The sequence below is a fragment of the Musa acuminata genome, chromosome BXJ2-3, assembly GCF_036884655.1.
Source record: "Musa acuminata AAA Group cultivar baxijiao chromosome BXJ2-3, Cavendish_Baxijiao_AAA, whole genome shotgun sequence".
In the NCBI taxonomy this organism is placed as follows: domain Eukaryota; kingdom Viridiplantae; phylum Streptophyta; class Magnoliopsida; order Zingiberales; family Musaceae; genus Musa; species Musa acuminata.
In genome coordinates, this window is record NC_088340.1 from 5,974,368 (window position 1) to 5,992,988 (window position 18,621).

The 18,621-nt window shown below is 36.2% G+C and overlaps 2 protein-coding genes across 3 annotated transcripts; one reads left to right on the forward strand and one right to left on the reverse strand.

The window, feature by feature from the left end:
* The first annotated feature begins 1,836 nt into the window (after nucleotides 1-1,836).
* LOC135607087 (pyrophosphate--fructose 6-phosphate 1-phosphotransferase subunit beta-like) lies at nucleotides 1,837-15,606 on the forward strand. 2 transcript variants are annotated; one of them, XR_010485073.1, is made up of 18 exons: nucleotides 1,837-2,242; nucleotides 2,348-2,509; nucleotides 2,592-2,713; nucleotides 4,366-4,419; nucleotides 4,567-4,673; nucleotides 4,784-4,889; nucleotides 6,900-6,963; nucleotides 7,703-7,791; nucleotides 8,796-8,927; nucleotides 9,053-9,223; nucleotides 9,333-9,448; nucleotides 9,852-9,963; nucleotides 11,308-11,392; nucleotides 14,785-14,829; nucleotides 14,944-15,012; nucleotides 15,102-15,226; nucleotides 15,380-15,409; nucleotides 15,502-15,606. XR_010485073.1 is itself a non-coding variant. In XM_065098597.1 (17 exons), exons 1-16 carry the CDS (start codon nucleotides 2,059-2,061, stop codon nucleotides 15,176-15,178), a joined length of 1,695 nt encoding a protein of 564 aa, XP_064954669.1. In that variant the 5' UTR covers nucleotides 1,837-2,058; the 3' UTR covers nucleotides 15,179-15,226; nucleotides 15,380-15,518. The 2 variants fall into 2 exon arrangements, 1 of the variants encoding a protein (XP_064954669.1); XM_065098597.1 differs by having other exon boundaries at nucleotides 15,380-15,518.
* A 216-nt stretch (nucleotides 15,607-15,822) lies between these two features.
* Nucleotides 15,823-17,365, reverse strand: LOC103977630 (coniferyl alcohol acyltransferase). Its single transcript, XM_009393200.3, has one exon. It carries the CDS (start codon nucleotides 17,254-17,256, stop codon nucleotides 15,883-15,885), a length of 1,374 nt encoding a protein of 457 aa, XP_009391475.2. The 5' UTR covers nucleotides 17,257-17,365; the 3' UTR covers nucleotides 15,823-15,882.
* Nucleotides 17,366-18,621: the final 1,256 nt, after the last annotated feature.

Consider the following 18,621-nt stretch of genomic DNA (forward strand, 5'->3'; position numbering starts at 1 on the left):
ATATATTGATTGGGCCGATTTCAAAGAAAGACATATGCGCTTTTATCCCCTTTTTTATTTTTTAATATTTTTTATTAAGTATTTAAAATACCCTTAACTACCTATCTTGTTTTTTTTTTTTTTTTTCATGTGGATCAATTAATAGGGTGAATTGGTCTAATTATAATATTTTTACATTATGTCATAGTATTTCAATAATATTAGAAAAACAATGCAACATAATACAAAAACATTACTTTATAATGTTTTTGTATTGCATTATAGTGTTTTCTTAATATTACTGAAAAACTGTAACACAATAAAAATATTATAAACTTAGCATTTTTACAAAATTTGTATAAAAATACTGTGTTCTAGGTGAGTTATTTAAGCCCCATGACTTCTTTCCTTGAATCCAAGTTCAAGGATATAAAGTATAGTAAGTTATTTTATTTATATATTAATTAAGTATTTTATTCATCGAAATCAAAAAATAATAAGAATGGTGTTCTCTTTGGTGGCATAAGTTCTCTCATAGACAGAGGTTTTGCTATCTTTAATTATTTTTATATTAGTAAAAATATAATATAAAAATATGATAGCTGGACCTATTCATCTTATGGATCAATCAACAGAAAAATGAAGGGAAAAAGATGTTCTAATAAAAGGAAAGACACTTTCCAAGAAAAATCCAAAGAAAAGGTTTTTTTTTTCAAAAAATCACCCATATTGTTTTTGGTGACCAAAAAATTATATCAAATACTTATATGTATTATTTAATCTAATAAAATCAACAATATATTCTGATATAAACGATTGGATATAATAAAAGTCGAATTTAATCTTTGCAATCATTTCAAACAGTAATCGAAATATTATAACTTTGGTACTTACTTTCATAATTGATTTAAATTTCGAATATAATTTGTATATTAAATTTACAACTATTTTAGCTGCTATGTAGTGCCTTTTTAACAGGAATTATATCAAAAAATATATATTTTGATTAAATACAAATATTTATGTGATTCAAGTGCTTCGATAATTGAAAATTTTGTTTCAACAAACATAATGATATGTTAGAGAATATATTTTTTTTATTATTGTTACATTAGCTTTAAGTTGAGTTGTGTTTATAAATAAGATAATTTCATTTATTACTTATTAGTTCATAAAAATAATAATCGAGACTCAAAACATGAAATGCATTAAACAGGTTATACACGTCGATTTCAGAGATGGGGAAAAGATGCTTTGGCACATTAATATAATATCCAAAGAATATATTTACTAGTTGGAAACCAATAGAAATAAAATAATATTATATAAACTAATAAATTTAAATATTTTTAAAAACACCCTAAGCAAATACTTACAAACTTTAGACGTGATGTATACCAACTTTAACTTGGTTTTTATTTTACAAAAAATAAAATGCAAAAAATTATCCTCCAACTGAATTGACACAAATGACAATAAATATTGACATTTTACACCTCCGACAAAAATTCTCATCATTTAATTTAGAAATAATGGACTCGAATTGATGGTGAAGTTTAACTTGGTCATTTCATTATTAATATTATTTTATATCGATCATATTATTTTAAATTTAATATATTTTAAATTTTTTATAAAAATAAGGGAGGGAGATGAGATCTGAATTCATAATTTTATGATTTATTATTAAAATATTTATCAGTTAAATTGATTGGCACACTAAAAATGTGTCCATTGATTTTTCTTTTTTTTTTTTATAAGAATTTATCCATTAAAATTGTCACACTACTAAAAATGTGTCCACTGATTTTTTTTTCAAAAAAAAAAAGAATTTATCCGTTAAAACGCACGCCGATTGATGCAGTCACCACTTGCTCAGAGATCCAATCATCCGAACCGCCACGGGTTCCTCGTCCATTTTACTGCTCCCTGACCGGACCGGCGGAGCCTCCAACGACGGTTTCTTCTTGCTAACCAAATCCTTATCATAAAAGCGAGGGATCTCAGTATACTCGGTGCGGTGCTCACTCGCTCTTATCCCTCATCTCCCTCCTCTGGTCGGTCCGATCTCCGCCATCCATGGCGACTGCGAACTCCGTCCTCGCCAACGATGGCGCCAAGGGCCCGGCCCCCCCACGCCTCGCCTCCGTCTACAGTGAGGTGCAGACCAGCCGTCTCAACCACCCCCTCCCTCTCCCCTCTGTCCTCAAGGGCCCCTTCAAGCTGGTGGATGGCCCCCCGAGCTCCGCCGCCGGAAACCCAGGTCGCGCTCCCGACAGATCTCGTTGACAGATAAAAAGAGATTTAGGATTTGGGATAGAAGTTTCTTGTTTATGCTCGTGACGGTATTTGTGGCTTACATTTGTAGATGAGATCGCGAAGCTGTTTCCTAATCTGTTCGGCCAGCCATCGGCAAACCTGGTGCCGACTGGCTCAGATCCATCAGATTTGGCCGGAGGTCTGAGGATTGGGGTCGTGTTGTCTGGTGGTCAGGCTCCAGGTGGACACAATGTCATCTCTGGGATATTTGGTGAGCCATTATCTCATTCTCACTTTTAGTTATGTTTAAACCCTCGATTTAGCGCTTGTTTATTTGTTTTGCAATGTGGTAGATTATTTGCAGGAGCGGACAAACGGAAGCATCCTGTATGGTTTCAAGGGAGGTCCTGCTGGGATTATGAAGTGCAAGTATGTTGAGCTGACTCCAGATTTCATCTATCCCTACAGAAACCAGGTATCTTTTTTTTAATCCAATGTTGTTTTGTACTGTCAAATTATATTCATTGAATAGGGATTTTGGATTTTAACATTGAATATTAGGTTATTCAGCCACCTGGTGGTTGAGATTTTGAGTAGCAAGAAGGGATATTAGTAGTAAATAATTAAATTGACAGCTCTATAAGCGGAGCAGGAAAGGAATAATTAACAATTGAAGTTTGCGACCAATATATTTATTCTTGTTATGTATCAAACATTTTGGAAGATTTTTTTCTCTAATAATAGGGTTACTGTCATACATAGCAAAACAATTATTCCATGCAAGAGGTAAAGAGCAGCTAATCAATTATAATGCACTTTCACAAAGCAAGAGAAAAGAGTATTAAGGATATGGTTTTGGTGAAGCATCATTACTGGTCTGACTTTAGAACTTTGAAGCAACTGACAGGGGAATCTTGTTGAGGACTTCTGCAGATTTAATAGTTAATTAAGTTATTTTAGCAAAAAATGTTGTTTGATAACTTACTTTTAGACAAACCTCTTGGAAAAGTACAAGTCCATAAATTTCCTTTTTTAAAATCTAGGATTTCTTGCATCTGGCTTATGGACCTGAATTAAACTTATTGGCATGGGGACATTTGCTTCTTATTTCTTTATACTACTTTTGCTAAGGAGTACTAAACAAGTCATATGGGTAAAACTTAAAAGTAGTTTCACAAAAGAATACTTCTAAAATGTGCTTTCTTAGATTTTTTTTCATATACTTACCCTAAGAGATTTTTGGAACATTGAACTAAACTGTTACTTGTGAATATTTAAGGTTGATTTATTTCATTGTATCATGTAACTTGATCCAGCCAATAAAGGTACCGGTTAAAACTCTCTGGCTAAAGCCACCAAATCAAATAATATTAGCGATTTGATTTGGGTTGGTTGCTTAAAAATGGTTTAGTTTGGAAATATTTGAAGAATATGGTTTTTGAAACATAATTTAATTACTAAATGTCTGTTTTATGTTCAAATGTTATTATTCTCTTATATTACTTTGTAAATAGTTTCAAGCAAGGTTTCAAATATTGGTCAAGCAACATGTACTGACCGGAATCTGTTGATGCAACCAAAGATTGGTGTTGATGTTTTTTTTTAATTGCTTATTTCATTGATTCTGCGCAAAAATTCAGAATATCACATAGTCTAGTGGCATCTGATCACATCTGATTAAGATTCTAATCCTCGGTTCAAAGTTTGAGTAGTATTTGGTGGACCAAATCAGAGAAGCAATTTGATGGGTTTAATTCTAGTAATTCCTCTCCCCTTTGGGAAGTGAATGAATATCCTAAATATACAAAAGTATTATATTATTTTATTGATATAATCTAGTATCATTTACCATACATGCAGAGTATTTTCTTTGCACCATGGTGTTTGTCGTAATTGGCTTAATGAACATGTAGACCATATGCCATATTTTGGCATGGAGAATATGATATCCTTGCATTCTTGGTGGCCAAGCACATAGTTAGGACTAGAACCCTAATTGCCCTTATGCATGGCACAGTAATCTTCATGGATGATAGATGTAACTTATAAATAAAAACTCTGTTCTTCAATTTATACGAATATGATCCAAGAGTTAATACTTAATAGTCTTGTGTTTTATTTGAATAGGGTGGATTTGATATGATCTGCAGCGGAAGGGACAAAATTGAAACCCCAGAACAGGTGGTTCTCTTATCTTTTTGCAAATTATTTGTGTAAAAAATAGTTTGTCAAGTTCTTTTACTACTTTATTATGTGTGCCTATTATGATGACAGCTTCCCAATGTTGTCACTATGCCTGACATTACATTTCATGGTCTTATGAATCAGTTTAAGCAAGCTGAGGAGACAGCCATGAAACTTGATTTGGATGGACTTGTTGTTATTGGTGGTGATGACTCCAACACGAATGCATGCCTCCTTGCTGAATATTTTAGGTAGAACTTTGGAACAAATTCAGGAACCATAGTACTTCAATCATTTTGACGATGTTGATGATTAGTGTCACTCTTTAATTTATTCACTTCTTACAATATTGGATGTTTAGGCAAAAGAATATGAAAACTTGGGTTATTGGATGCCCAAAAACAATCGATGGAGATTTGAAATGCAAGGAGGTTCCAGCAAGTTTTGGATTTGATACAGCCTGCAAGGTCAAATGATGCCTTTTTTGTACCTTCCGTTTCTTTCTTGTGCTGTGTTAATTCAAGTTTTTAAGGGAAGCAATATTGAAATTTTGCATTAAACATGTCAGCATAACTTTGGAAATGCACTTGTTAGTGTTTATTGTGAATAAGTGCATTTTTAATGTTTATGTTATGAAGAAATAACTCTTAGCAATTTGTTGTAGGCTTATAGCTTCCTGTTCATATTGACAGGATTTTTAGGATAAATACTATTGCAAAGTTTTCTAGGCTTCATGATGTAGAGGTTCTTGATGCTCATTATTGCATTTTTTTTTCAGCCAATCTTTATTCATTTTGTAAGGAAAACTTTGACATATTGTTGACATATCCTTCACTATATTTTTGTGAATAATCTGCAACATCCATTAGCTCCTTAGTGTTTATCCTTCACTATATTATCATTATTGCATTTTTTTTCAACCAATCTTGATTCATTTTGTATGGAAACTTTGATATATTGGTGACATATAATCCTTCACTATATTTTTTTGAATGATCCCCAACATCCATCCTTCACTATGTTTTCACTAACATTGCATCTGAAAATTTTAATTATTTTATCTGTTTTCCATCATTGGCTTGTGTCATAAACGATACAGCAGGAAGCCATAATGTTCTAACTATTTGAGATCAGCTACATGGACCTTTTCCCGCCATTCACCTCAGTTTAGGGCAATATCAATAATTTATACATAAGTCAATCTTTTTTTTATTGTTTCTGGTAAAGTTTCCATAGTATTTCCTCTGCCTCATGGCATGTCACTGATCATTATCAATGATGACCTCCTTTGGCTTGGTCCATATCATCTTATGAAAATTATCTTTTAATTTGAGCATATGATGATCAAATAAATGTCATATGTCCCACTTCACTTTAGTTATCCTGCTTTAGTGTTGTCAACAATGTCTTGGTTGATTTTTCATTGCTATTGAATAATAGGTTTGGTATATCCAAATATCCAATACTATGTTACACCTAAGAACTCCTTATCCATTTATCTTAATTATTCTTTAAATTATTTTATGTCATTGTTTAAGGTTATATTTGATATATTCAGTTTTAATCTTATCCTAAGACCGTTGGTTGTTTATTCTCTATCTCCCAGTTTCACAATTAGTTCCAACCAAGTTCTTATCAAGCAAACAATATTATTAACAAATAATATACACCATGGAAATTTGCCTTGAATATAGCTAGTAAATTATTAAGTGACCTAAATGAAAAAACAAAGACCCAAAATAGATTCTTGATCTGCATTTGCAATTATAGAGTACCTTGTTCATTCTCCACCGAGTAATAAAACTAGTGACAACTCTACGAGTACATATCTTTTTATCACATTAATATAACTTATACATTTCTTTCCTGAAGTCCACCATGATTAATTTATTGAAACTCTTATAGAATTTTTCTTGATCAAGAAAAGCCACATGCAAGCCTTTCTTCTATATATTTTTGATTAATTGTCATAATAAATAAATATCTTCTATGTTAATCTTCCAGACCTAGTAAAAATACTTATCTCATGGTATGCAATTATGTTATTAGTGCCATTAAGTGCTTTAATTCCATGTAATTCAAAGGCGTACTCCTGGGTCTAGAAGATACTTGGAGCATTTTATATCATTTTGTCAATTGACTATTAATTTACACATCCAAACTTTAAGTTTTGCTGCTGATGACATTGTACTTTTATCATATGACCGTTTCTATTTATCATCATTATGCAAACTTTACTGTTTATTGTGAAATATGTTAATGAGAATATGCACAACAAAGATATGAACATGTTTCACTTGCTTGACATGCTCTTAAAAGCACTCTTGTGATGCCATGCAAGTATCAAATAATCATATTTCTGGGAGCAAATATGAAAGTGCAGCCATCCTTACCAACCCTACAACTATAAGTCCTCTTTTTCATTTCAGACATGGTAACATTGCAAATTTTCTAAGAGATTCTTTCTTATATTGCAGATATATTCTGAAATGATAGGAAATGTCATGACAGATGCAAGGTCAACTGGAAAATATTATCACTGTAAGCCGATTATATTCTGAGATGTGCTCTTTTGTTGTTGCATTAGTATTTTATCTAAAGTATTTGATGCATTCTCTGTAATATACCGATGGTGGAATGTAAATTTTGTGGAGACATCTGGTGGTTATTGCTTGTATGCCGCTAATTGCTAGCACAACAGGCTAAATTGGTTATTTCTTGAGAATAATTTTTGCACCATCTGTCATAAACAGATCAAATACTTGTGCTTGTAATGTGTTTTGATAAGGTCAAATTTACTTCCAGCAAACCCACCAATTGTATCCCTGGAAAAGTTATGAAAATTTTGCCCATTTTCCCTATATGTTTGTGGAGCACAGGAAGCATTTTTTCATAATTGTTCTTACACAAACCCGGCATGATAATGCATGTCTTGGTCTAGTTTGAAATGGCCATATAGAAGTTATTCAATCCTTTCCATTACTTATGATGCCAAACTAATTTCAAATTGTTTGCTCTCAAAATTAGCTTTCAGACCTTTTAGGTTGGTATTATTTAGATGATTTGTTTGTTTTCATTTCTTAACATTCTGCTTTGTATGGTTTACCCACTAAGTCAGTAGGCATCCTGGTATATAACACTGCATGGACCTAGCTCTTAGCCTCTTAGTTACTATAAAGATCAAAGAGTATAACATTTTGCAGAAATTATTTATACTGTGTTGCTAATCTTAAATTTCTGTTGGTTCCTCATTTCTTTTCAAAACAACTTGCTTATGCAGTTGTAAGGTTAATGGGGCGTGCTGCTTCTCACATTACGCTGGAATGTGCTCTACAAACACACCCAAATATTGCTTTCATTGGTGAAGAGGTGCTTTCCTTGTTAAATTTTAGATTTTCATGTTCAGGACCTACTTGACAATCAATAACTTATATTATTGATTTTCCTTAGACAGCTTTAGGCAATATTTATTAATTATAAGGTAACTCATTTGTAGATCTTCTTGCTACACGGTTTATCATTATCTGAATTAAGCAATTCTTAACTTGTTGTATGATATTTTTTCTGATGTAAGATCAAATAGGGTTCATCGGCATCCTGTGTGGGTTGGAAAACACATTGTTAACCTTAAATAGTTCACTATTTATGGATTATTATAATGCACTTTCAGGACTTAGATTGAAATTAGTCCATCATGACGTTTTTGAGGGTTGTTTTAGACTTGAAGAAAATAGCAAACTGTTAAACAAAATTGAAGCAAACTAATAGGCATGTCTTTATGAAGCAGGGAATTTTTTATGTAGATTTTGTTGCTTATGTGTGTAATCAGTGACTCTGAAAAGGAAACTTTGCAGAAATCTTAAGCAAAATATAGGTTGTTTAACAGTGAGTGAAATCTGATGTCTGCCCTTGTGGATACACATAATAGTAGTTTACTCTTGCGAGGAGTGAAGTCAACAGTCCATAACACACTGTAGCAAATACAAGAAGAAATATAAGCACACCTTCGACTTTTATAGAACTAGAAGGTTGATGATACATTAGGGGATAGAAATTGTTTCATCTAGTGTTCTATATCTGCCTTACTATTCCTCTGTATTAATGATCTAAGCCTTAAACTAAATCTACTTTGCTGTTGAGTATCTTAAATCATTGATCTCATATTATACACTTTTCATATGGTCTGCAGTAGGAACTTCTAATGTTTTCTAGCAAGACTTTCTGTAGAAATCTTGTGCTCATGCTTGATGAGCTTAGGTGCATATAGATCAATTGAATTGTATTTTGCACCATACATTTTGTAAATCCCTGGCCATAAATTATTCAACACCATATCAAATATTTCTTCTAGTTTCTATTGCTCCATTATTTAGGTTGCTGCCAAGAAGCAAACGCTAAAAAATGTCACAGACTACATCACCGATGTAATCTGCAAGCGTGCAGAACTTGGCTACAATTATGGTGTCATACTTATTCCAGAAGGATTAATTGACTTTATTCCTGAGGTATCTATATTTAATTTTGTTATGTTTTCAAAAATCATTTAATTGAATTTCTTAAGAAATCCTTGTTCTTCATTTTTTTGTTTGCAGATCATCTTGTATTATTATTGATATGGCCTCTTTTTTAGGTTCAACAACTTATTGCAGAACTAAATGAAATTCTAGCTCATGATGTAGTTGATGAAGATGGGTTGTGGAAAAAGAAACTCCAACATCAGTCTCAGCATCTTTTTGAATTCCTTCCTCAGGCAATCAAAGAGCAATTGTTGCTAGAAAGAGATCCACATGGAAATGTACAGGTAATAGGAAGTACTTATTGTTCATTTGGAAGTTCTTTGTTGATCTTTGCTGCGGAAAAGAGTGCTAGCTTGTCCATTTGTTCATAGCCTTTTTCTGTTACCTGGTCAGGTTTCAAAAATTGAAACTGAGAAAATGCTCATCTCCATGGCTGAAACTGAGTTGGAGAAGAGGAAGTTAGAGGGTAAATATGCTGGACACTTTAAAGGACAATCCCACTTTTTTGGGTAAGGATACCTTATCAATTATTTAATTGGTCTGACTTAAGTGATTGTTCTAGGGATGACACCAAATGTCGGCTCTTGTTGATTGATAACTTGCGCCTCGGGTTATGATATGATTGCTCTTGTTGCAACCTGGTTATTGATGGTTGGGAAAATAGCCTCTTTGCATGTAAGAGAATTCATTTGATCCTTTTCAGACCTTGCATTGTTGAAAGCATTGTGTTGGGCTGCCCTTTTTGTTGATTGATAAATTGATTACCCTCACACCACTAGTTTGCAAATTTTTATGCACACATTTCAAGGCTCTGTTAGTCACGTTTTAAATTAATTTTAGTGCCAGATATTTAGTTCTTTGTACTGCTGTCTGGTTTATCTTAAGGATTTGCATTTGCATTTACATTTACAGATATGAGGGTAGATGTGGCTTGCCTACTAATTTTGATGCCACCTATTGCTATGCATTGGGTTATGCTGCAGGAGCTCTCTTGTGTTCTGGAAAGACTGGCCTCATATCCTCAGTTACCTTCATCACTTCACTCTTTTATTTCAAATAGTTTTTCTTTTCTTATAATAGTTCCATCATGAAATGCTAGATAAATATTCACTCAGGAAACTGAATAATGTCTTTACATGTCATATACGTACAGTATATAATATATTGCCACAATCTCTATATATTGTGTACAAGAACACACATTTTAGCAAGGATTGCTGTTTTGCCCGGACTGGTACGAAACGGGTGGCATGTACCGGTCCGAGTGCCAACCGGTACACGGACCCACCCCGGTCTGATCTGCCACATAAGACAAGTGGGAAACCCTAATTCCCACTTTTCACACGAGCATCATGGCTCGTGAGTGTCACCTTCGCCTCTGCAGGGCTCATGAGCATCGCCAATGTTGCGATTGATGCTTCTCACGTAGGCGGCTACCAGACCGGGGTGCACTTGTGACCTCACTGCACATTGCACATCTCAGGTAAGTCTTTCTCCTCTTCCTTCTCCGTTGGTGCCTCTTCTTTCCTCTTTCTTCCTCCTTCCTCCACCGTCCCTTCCTCTTCTCCCTTTTTCTTCCTCTTCGAAACACCAGTACTTACCACCGGTGTTCCATGTGTTGGTACATTGGTACTGACTGGTATGTACTGGCCTGATGAATCTCAGAGTTGGGTCCAGTACCCGGTTTGGCAAACCCTGCATTTTAGTATAGAATTGAACTAGTATCCTATTAGTAGGATTGAGCCCTTAATCCTACCAACTTAAATAAAGAACCTGATAACTCAAATTGATTATCAGCTCTGTGGATTGTAATTTATAGCCTGCTTTAGAAAGGTTGTATTTTGAGGCTGATAAAACTCATGATGACTAAACCCATGCTCAATCTAACTTACTGGACTCCTACCTAACTGAGTTGTATCTGGTTTCACTCTACATCAAGAGCCAGCCAATGCCAAAAAAATTTGTTGATTGATTAATTATCTTGACACTAACCTTTACAGTATTCTGTATCACACTTATTTCTTAGTGTTTCTGTACTAATGTCACTTTGCTAATTCACATGCCATGTTCGTGTTAATTGAATGACCACTCACCTTTGGCCTTTGGCCTTCCTTTTACCTCAACTGCCCAACAAGCTCAACTACTTTTGCCCAATAATAGTTGCATGAAGTTGGTTACTGATTGGATTGCCATGGAGTTTGCTTGGTGCATGTCCTAGTATGAGATACAATGAGTTATCAACTATCCATTAGCTCATTCTATTCTACTGAACAAAATCTACATGTTCTTTTGTTAATCAAGAAATAATACAAGTGTCCATTTTCTAGGTTTCTTGATAGCTAATTGCTTTTCTGGCTGCTTCTTCTAGGTTGGTAACTTGAGTGCTCCTGTTAATGAATGGACTGTTGGAGGGACTGCATTGACTTCATTGATGGATGTTGAGAGGAGACATGGTATGCTATCTCTCTTTGATTCTTTCTCATTGTGAATTCATGGTCTCTATTCTGCCCATCTAGGTTTCCATTTTCCAAGTTCAGAAATTTAAAGTTTGAGTATAAGCCTTTTGTTTATTAAGCACTTTTGTCTTACATTTTATACCTTAATGAGGTACTTAGTTTAAGAAATATCTATCTCTGAGTCTCTAGTGAGATATGGTAGCGGTTGGAGCTTTGGTTGATTTGTTTGCATGATTCTTTTGTGCATATTCCAAAATTCAAAACAAGAAACTTCGCCTCAACCCAGCTTGACTCTATAATCTTTATTCAGTCGCAATGTTGTCTTTTTTCTCAATCTAAGACAATAGGAAAGCCTTTCCTTACACACCTTTTCTGTTTTCTATGGTTGTCATTTGGGCATGTCTACAACAAGAATAACAACTAGTGGTATTGTCCTAACCATTTTGGGGTCTGCTACAATGTTCTTTTCCTACCATTGAGTTTTATATAATGCAAATCTCTAGTTCAATCCTCATCCTAAATTATTTTTTTTGAAGGAGTTAACCAGCTTAGTTGGTAAGAATAGCAAAGTCTTGGGATTAAATCCTGCCTTCATCACTTACCACTTGCAAAAACAAAAAAAAAAGCAGCTCTAATTAAACTAAGATCATTTGAAACTCTTTTTGTTGTTTTTGGTAGACTTATTAGATCTCGTTCCACCTTTCCTCGTATCGCTAAATTTAATTGACTCATACCATTTGGTCCTAGCATATATAAGTTTCATTTGAAGATGTCATACCATCTTATACAATTATATTCAATTTATCCTATTTCGAGGTGTGCAATGTTGCACAAAACCCTTGATGATCACAGAAAATCCCCAATGCCTCTCTCCACATTAATCACCAAGATTTTACTATATGAAATAATATTTTCATCACCCTCCTCGTTGAATGATAGATTAAAGATATCTGAACTTACTCATGACTCGTGAGAACTTTTTCTGTATCCATCTGAGCAATGTTGTCATTTCTTTTCTTAGAATTTCAAAAACTGTGTTGTATGTTCCTTTTTAGTTTTACTTAAAACTAAAGCTTTCATATTTTTAGTTTGTTTCCATAATCTAAGTTTAAAATTAACAACCATCTGTCTCAATGTTATCATCTCTGTTATGCTAGAATCTGATAATCTGATTGCCCTTATTCAAAAACATTGATCTTGCAACATTTCTTCTTTAATTGGAGTTATTGTAATGATCTCCAAAAACGAGAAAGCACCATTTCACTCAAGTTATTTGTTTATGTTATGCATAATGTTCTGTTAGATAATAGCTCTAAAAGTGATTTACTTTAAACTTGTGTTCTCTTTGGCCATACTTCTCTACTGCATAATTTTATTGATTAGATTGTAATTCATAACTCAAATACAGTCGTGCTGATTCTGAAATCTATGGCCTCGAAAATTTGTGTTCATGGTTCTAACTTAAATGTTTGCATGCCTTCCTGTCAATTTTATCTCATTAGTGAAAAGATGCATTTTTTTAAATACAAATTTGTTGATAATTTAGTATCTTTATCTTACTTTAGATCTTTAAGGAAGTCTTTTTCTCCTTATTGATGTGAATAATATGCTCACATGAGTGAGCCTTCATACTTTGTCTTATTACATTCAAACTATATCAGGTGTCAATGTTTTAAGTGCTTTGCAGAAAGTTCAAGGGAGAAAATGAAAAAAAAGGAAACAAGGGAAAATAAAAGAAAGATAAAAAGGGTGGGGAGAGAGAGAGATAGATTGAGAGAATTAAATGATTTTTGGCTATTGTTTCTAATTCGAATTGTTCCACTTCTTTTTTCCATTTTCCAAGGCTTAAGGAAAGAGTTCCACAAAACAGCTAAAAATGAAAGTTGATGATACTATTTCTTTTATTCTCTGATGAGATGATGTCGATTGCTCAAATGATCTGCCAAAAGTATCATTGCTTTTTAATTATGTAAGATTGCTTTGCTTCTACAGTCCCTACTTTTGCTGCCTTTTTTCTGTCTTTTATTTCCATTGTACTTTATCTTTACTCTTGTTTTTTATTTCTAGTAGTCAAGGTGGACAGCAAGAAGCTGAAATTTTTGAAAATGGGTTGCTTCATGTTTTTTTATTCTTCCAAAATCATCTTGAAAACCACTTTCTCCCACAGTGAACAAATTAATTTTCTTTTGCTCATTTTTCAGTTTGATGATTTTTGTTGGGTGGAATTCTATGGGGTAGGATGGCGCACACACCGTCCAACCTGCTGGTTGGTGGAAATTCTTTCGACTTAGAGTGTGGTTATATAGCTAGTTGGTCGAGTAAGGTGGGGACTGATGGTTAAGCGATGCCATGCTTTACTTTTCAGAGAAAAATCAGGGTCAAGTCACGTTAAACCTTAGTATTAAGGAAACATGTGCTTTATCAAGACCCAACTTGACCTATGGTTTCAAACTTTTTCTGAATGTCACAACATGTGAAACCTGACAGGTCACCTTAAATGAATTGGGTTGTGATCAAGACAAATGGACCTAACGGTTTCAAGATTTCCATTTATAATGGAAGGCTGAAAGTATCTTGTGTTATGCATGCTGTTGTCGGCTATACCTGTTGTCAAGTTGCAGTTGCCAGTTAACTGTTTATCAGTATTAATCAGTTACCATTGGCTAATAGTCTGATTGCACTTGATCTGCAAATTACATGGTGGTCAATGACCTATCAGTCACACCACTAGCCTTCCTGTTCTTGCTGGTGACCCAACATTCACCAATCAAAATCAACCACAGTGATCAGGACTGATAAAGACCAACAGCTAAAGGGTCCAAAGATTATTTGCTGCTTGCTGGCAGTTTACCAAGTGTTATGGTTGAGTTACAATAGTCTATCATTGGTTGCCTTTGCAATTGCAACTATCAGCCAATGGTCTCCCTGATGGTTGAAGGATCATCTGGAATGGTCATGATCTATCGATTACAATGGATGCTCATCTGTTGACAACTTGTGGCCTATTGACGATTGACAATCTTTGGCTGACAGTCTACCTAATGCTGCTGATAAGTAATAAATATCATCGATCATCATTTGCAGAGTGCAAATTATAATTGTTCATTTGCTTGAACTGTTTATGGTCACTGCCAATCATTTATATGCTGAAAACTTAGTTAACGGCAAAAATAAGAGAGGTTAAATAGCTTTACCCTTGCAGTATACAACAAATGATCAAGTAATAAAATTACAAAACTATAACAATTCCTGGACAATTAATTAACTCTCTAGTTGTTGAGCTATATGACCTAGAACAGGTGATACTGAAACACTTCTTCCTGAACATTATCCTAGCATTAACTTGCAGCTGTATGATTTTTTTCTGATAAGACACAAATTGCCTCCAGGTAAGTTCAAGCCAGTGATCAAGAAGGCAATGGTGGAGCTTGAAGGTAGCTCTCTCACAGATCATGAGATTAGATTACTCTATCATTGTCCTATGTATCTGCAGTCAAATCTCTTTTTGGATGTATTTGATTTCTAATGCCATTACAATTATTACCTAGGTGCACCATTTCAAAAGTTTGCATCCATGAGAGATGTATGGGCTCTCAAGAACAGATACATCAGCCCTGGTATCATGTCTTCATTTTTTGCCAAGTCTACTGTCATAGAGTGTAACTTATTGAACAAGCGTCCTTTTTTGTATTAAACTTCTTTGCAGGCCCCATTCAGTTTATTGGTCCAGGATCTAATGACGTCAATCACACCTTGCTTCTGGAACTTGGAGCACAGGCTTAGATAGATGTTGCCCAATATTAACCTCGTCAATGGAAAGACAAACTGAAGGTTTGTTTATGCATATGCCCATATTTTGCATTTAAATTTTAATCATTATAATCAATAATATCAGTGTTCTTGATGCCTCTAGCATTGTTGCTTGGATTTAAACTGTATCCTACTCAGTCAGATTCTGACCACCATCTTGTTAAACATTTGTAGAAGATTAGTCCTTCAAAACATAGGTGGCTGGTATGTTTCTAACTTCAGAGTGACTCGTCAAACTTTGAAGAGTGTTGCATCTGTTTGTGTAATCGTACGCTGAAAGATGTAATAATATCCAGTCCCCGAGTACTCGTTACATGTGCCTATAATTGCGGATTCTACAAGTATCGAAAAGATAAGGATTAGTCAAACTCGTTTGCAGTATCTATTGAATCTCTTACTTCCGATAGTCCTTTTAACAGCAACACATTAGTATAATTTTTTTACGTTCTGTCCTCAGGCTTAGCACTCTCCTGCCTCCATCACTTCCAGCCATCAGGTACTCTTCTTTCTCTCTGTTCCCAATCTCTACTCATCAAAACATTACCTCCGTCACAGGTACGAGAGACAATTTCAACATTGATCTAATCTGTATGGAATCAAAATTTTGGCAACATAAGGAAACGAAAGAAAAAAGCCATCTTTATTTTCAAGTTTATTGGACATGAGATGGTCTAATCTTAGAGTTTGCTGACAGGACGAGGAGCCGTGGGTGTGACCAAACCAAGATACCGAGAAGTGATGGGCTTGAAGAGACCATCCAACTCGAGCGCTTTAGCCAGCTTCGGCCACATGAGCGCGCTCACGTTCCATGAGCCGTCGCCCTTGGGACTCCCTACAACCTGAAGAAAAGCGCTACAGAGCCTTCCCTTCGGTACGACGGGCATCACCAGCACCGGTCGCCCCAACCCGAAGTCCAAGTCCACCCCAAAGTTGTGGAACGAAGTCAACACCACCGCAGGGCTCCCAAGCCCGACACTTACCCTCTCCACCCATCTCCCTTCCCTCTTGTGCTCTTCCATCCAATCCACCATTTCTTGGAAATGCTCCTTCTTCGCCACCTCACGTATCGACGCCGACACCACCCGAGCGATTTGCGAAAGACTGCCGCTCCCCAACTCCTCGGTGCTCGCCTCCTTCGTGGCGAAAGTCGCTGTGTTCCCGATGTAGTTTTGCATGTCACTTATCTCCTTGAGCCTGCTTCGCCCCTCGACGAGCCATGCCATGCGGCAGCAGGTGTCGCCCGCGTCTTCCACAATTCCGGCGAATAGTTTCCATATGTACGCGGACACCGCCTCCATGCGGGTTGCCCTGCGGCCCGCCTTGCTTGATGACTCGCGCAGGCGGTCGATGTTGCCCGCTTCGATGTAGTACAAGCGCCTGACGTTGCCCTCGCAGTTGAGCACGTTGAACAGGTTGTCCGAGGTGTATGGCACGAACGAGCGGGCCAACGCAGGGCTGTAGGTACGTGGCACACGGGGAAGGAACAAGGAGCGGTCATGGTTGGGGGAAACAGAGAGCTTGCCGGTCCGGACGAGCTCACACAAATGCGTGGCGAGCATGCAAATGCTGTAGCCATCGACGAGGAGGTGGTTGGTGCCCCACGAGATGGAGAAGCCACCGCAGGCAAATTCCACAGCCTGCACGGACAGAGGGACATCGTGAGCAAAGGGGAGCACTATTTGGTTCAGCGAGCCGTCGGTGTCGTGGAAGTCGACGTGAGCCAATGGGACGTCGGAATATGCCACGACAAGCTCCGCTCCTTCGTTATTGCAGTGGACCTCAGGCAAGCCCGTCTCCGGGTTCGTCACGATCCGGCCAGTGAACGGGTGGTAGTGATCGAGGAACGCAGGGAGGCATGTGCGGAGAGCGTCAGCAACGGAAGCGAAGTCCCCCGTCGTATGTCTTGGATAGATGGAACATAATGTGACTTGGAAGTCGTTGGGAAAAAGATCGAGATTGGAAACTGGGAGGACATGATTAGTTACGACGGAAGGATGGGAAGCTTTGACGAGGCTTCTGCTGGCGACTCTCATTCGGAGATTGGAGAACATTTTTAGTGGGAGCTACTGCAAATAGAACCAAGAAAGATGAAGACGAATACGTCTAATGGGTTGTTATCCTGTGGGGAAGGGAGACCTCCCTGAGAGGTTTATACACTTATTGAAGTGCTGTAGAGTGGACACATTTACGAAAAACTTGTTCGTCGTAATTCTGTTCTACCATTTTTCTATGATCAAAGGGCTCGTTGACTTCGGAAGATGCTCCTAACCATCTCAACTTGAGATCTACTTATTATCTTAATCTAACGAGGTCATTAACTAAGTGGACTAGGATTAGTTGGTCATAGTTATTTGGGTATAGAAGCTAACCAGACGCTACCGAGAGATTTGGCCATGTTTTTTATTTACATGCCGGTCAAGACTTAGCAGTCTTGAGCTGGAAGTCAACAGTTCGTGCTAATCGAGCAGGCTGTACATGGACGAAATGGTCAGTTTGTTATAAACAAATCTATACATATGACATTTTGTAATTCCGTTCAGCACGATTCAGTAGGAATGATATTTATTGATCAGACATGTGACCTGCCAACTCATTAGACTAAACTAATGATACGGGTGATACGAGACCTAATATTATCCGATAAAGAGCTAATTACATATTAGCTCTCTTATAGTTATACCTCTTTAGCATTCTGATATTTAGATTTAAAAAAATTAAAGCATGAAAACGATAAACAAAAAAGATAATTTTGATATTTCTGTTACGTTTCGATAGTGATGGATGATAGCGCTACTAGAGGTCGCGAGTGATTGTTGTGGATGCAAAGGGAGAGCGACGGTGAGAGGTGAGACGACGATGCAGGTGTTGACGCTCTACATCTGCGTTGGCGTCGCTCAACAACTGCGTCGACCGACGTGTAGATGCAAAGCGAGTTTAACGTAGATGCAAACTGTCAGTATTTGCATTGTCACTTCAACTCTCATCGCTTCTCCCTCCTCATCTACACCCTCCTCATCTACAATAATCACCCGTGACCCCAATAGCGCTATCGTCCGCCACCACAAAAAAAATAACTAAAATGTTGAAATTATCTTTTTGTCTATTGTTTTCGTGCTTCCGTCGATAAAACCGACGATGTAAGGATAAATGGAACTAGATATTTCACTTTCATAATTATAAGGATTCTAATACAAAATTTTTAATAAAAATCAATATGCTAAAGAGATCCAATTGTAAGGGGATAATATGTAATTAGCCCTATAGTAAATATCCAACACAAGATTGATACAATTTGGCACAAGTGGGTATTATGATAAAAACCATATATCTAGTAAAATTTTCTCAATATTTTTATTTTTATTTTTAAATTCAGCATGTATCGGCACTCAATATATCGGATCAGTACTCTACTTATC

Bases quoted from the DNA above. Each gene is read 5' to 3' on its own strand.
- LOC135607087 (XM_065098597.1), top strand. From the start codon at position 2,059: ATGGCGACTGCGAACTCCGTCCTCGCCAACGATGGCGCCAAGGGCCCG. The intron at 2,714-4,365 runs GTATCTTTTTTT...TTATTTGAATAG, and splicing joins TCTATCCCTACAGAAACCAG to GGTGGATTTGATATGATCTG. The intron at 9,964-11,307 runs GTTACCTTCATC...TGCTTCTTCTAG, and splicing joins AGACTGGCCTCATATCCTCA to GTTGGTAACTTGAGTGCTCC.
- LOC103977630 (XM_009393200.3), bottom strand. From the start codon at position 17,256: ATGTTCTCCAATCTCCGAATGAGAGTCGCCAGCAGAAGCCTCGTCAAA.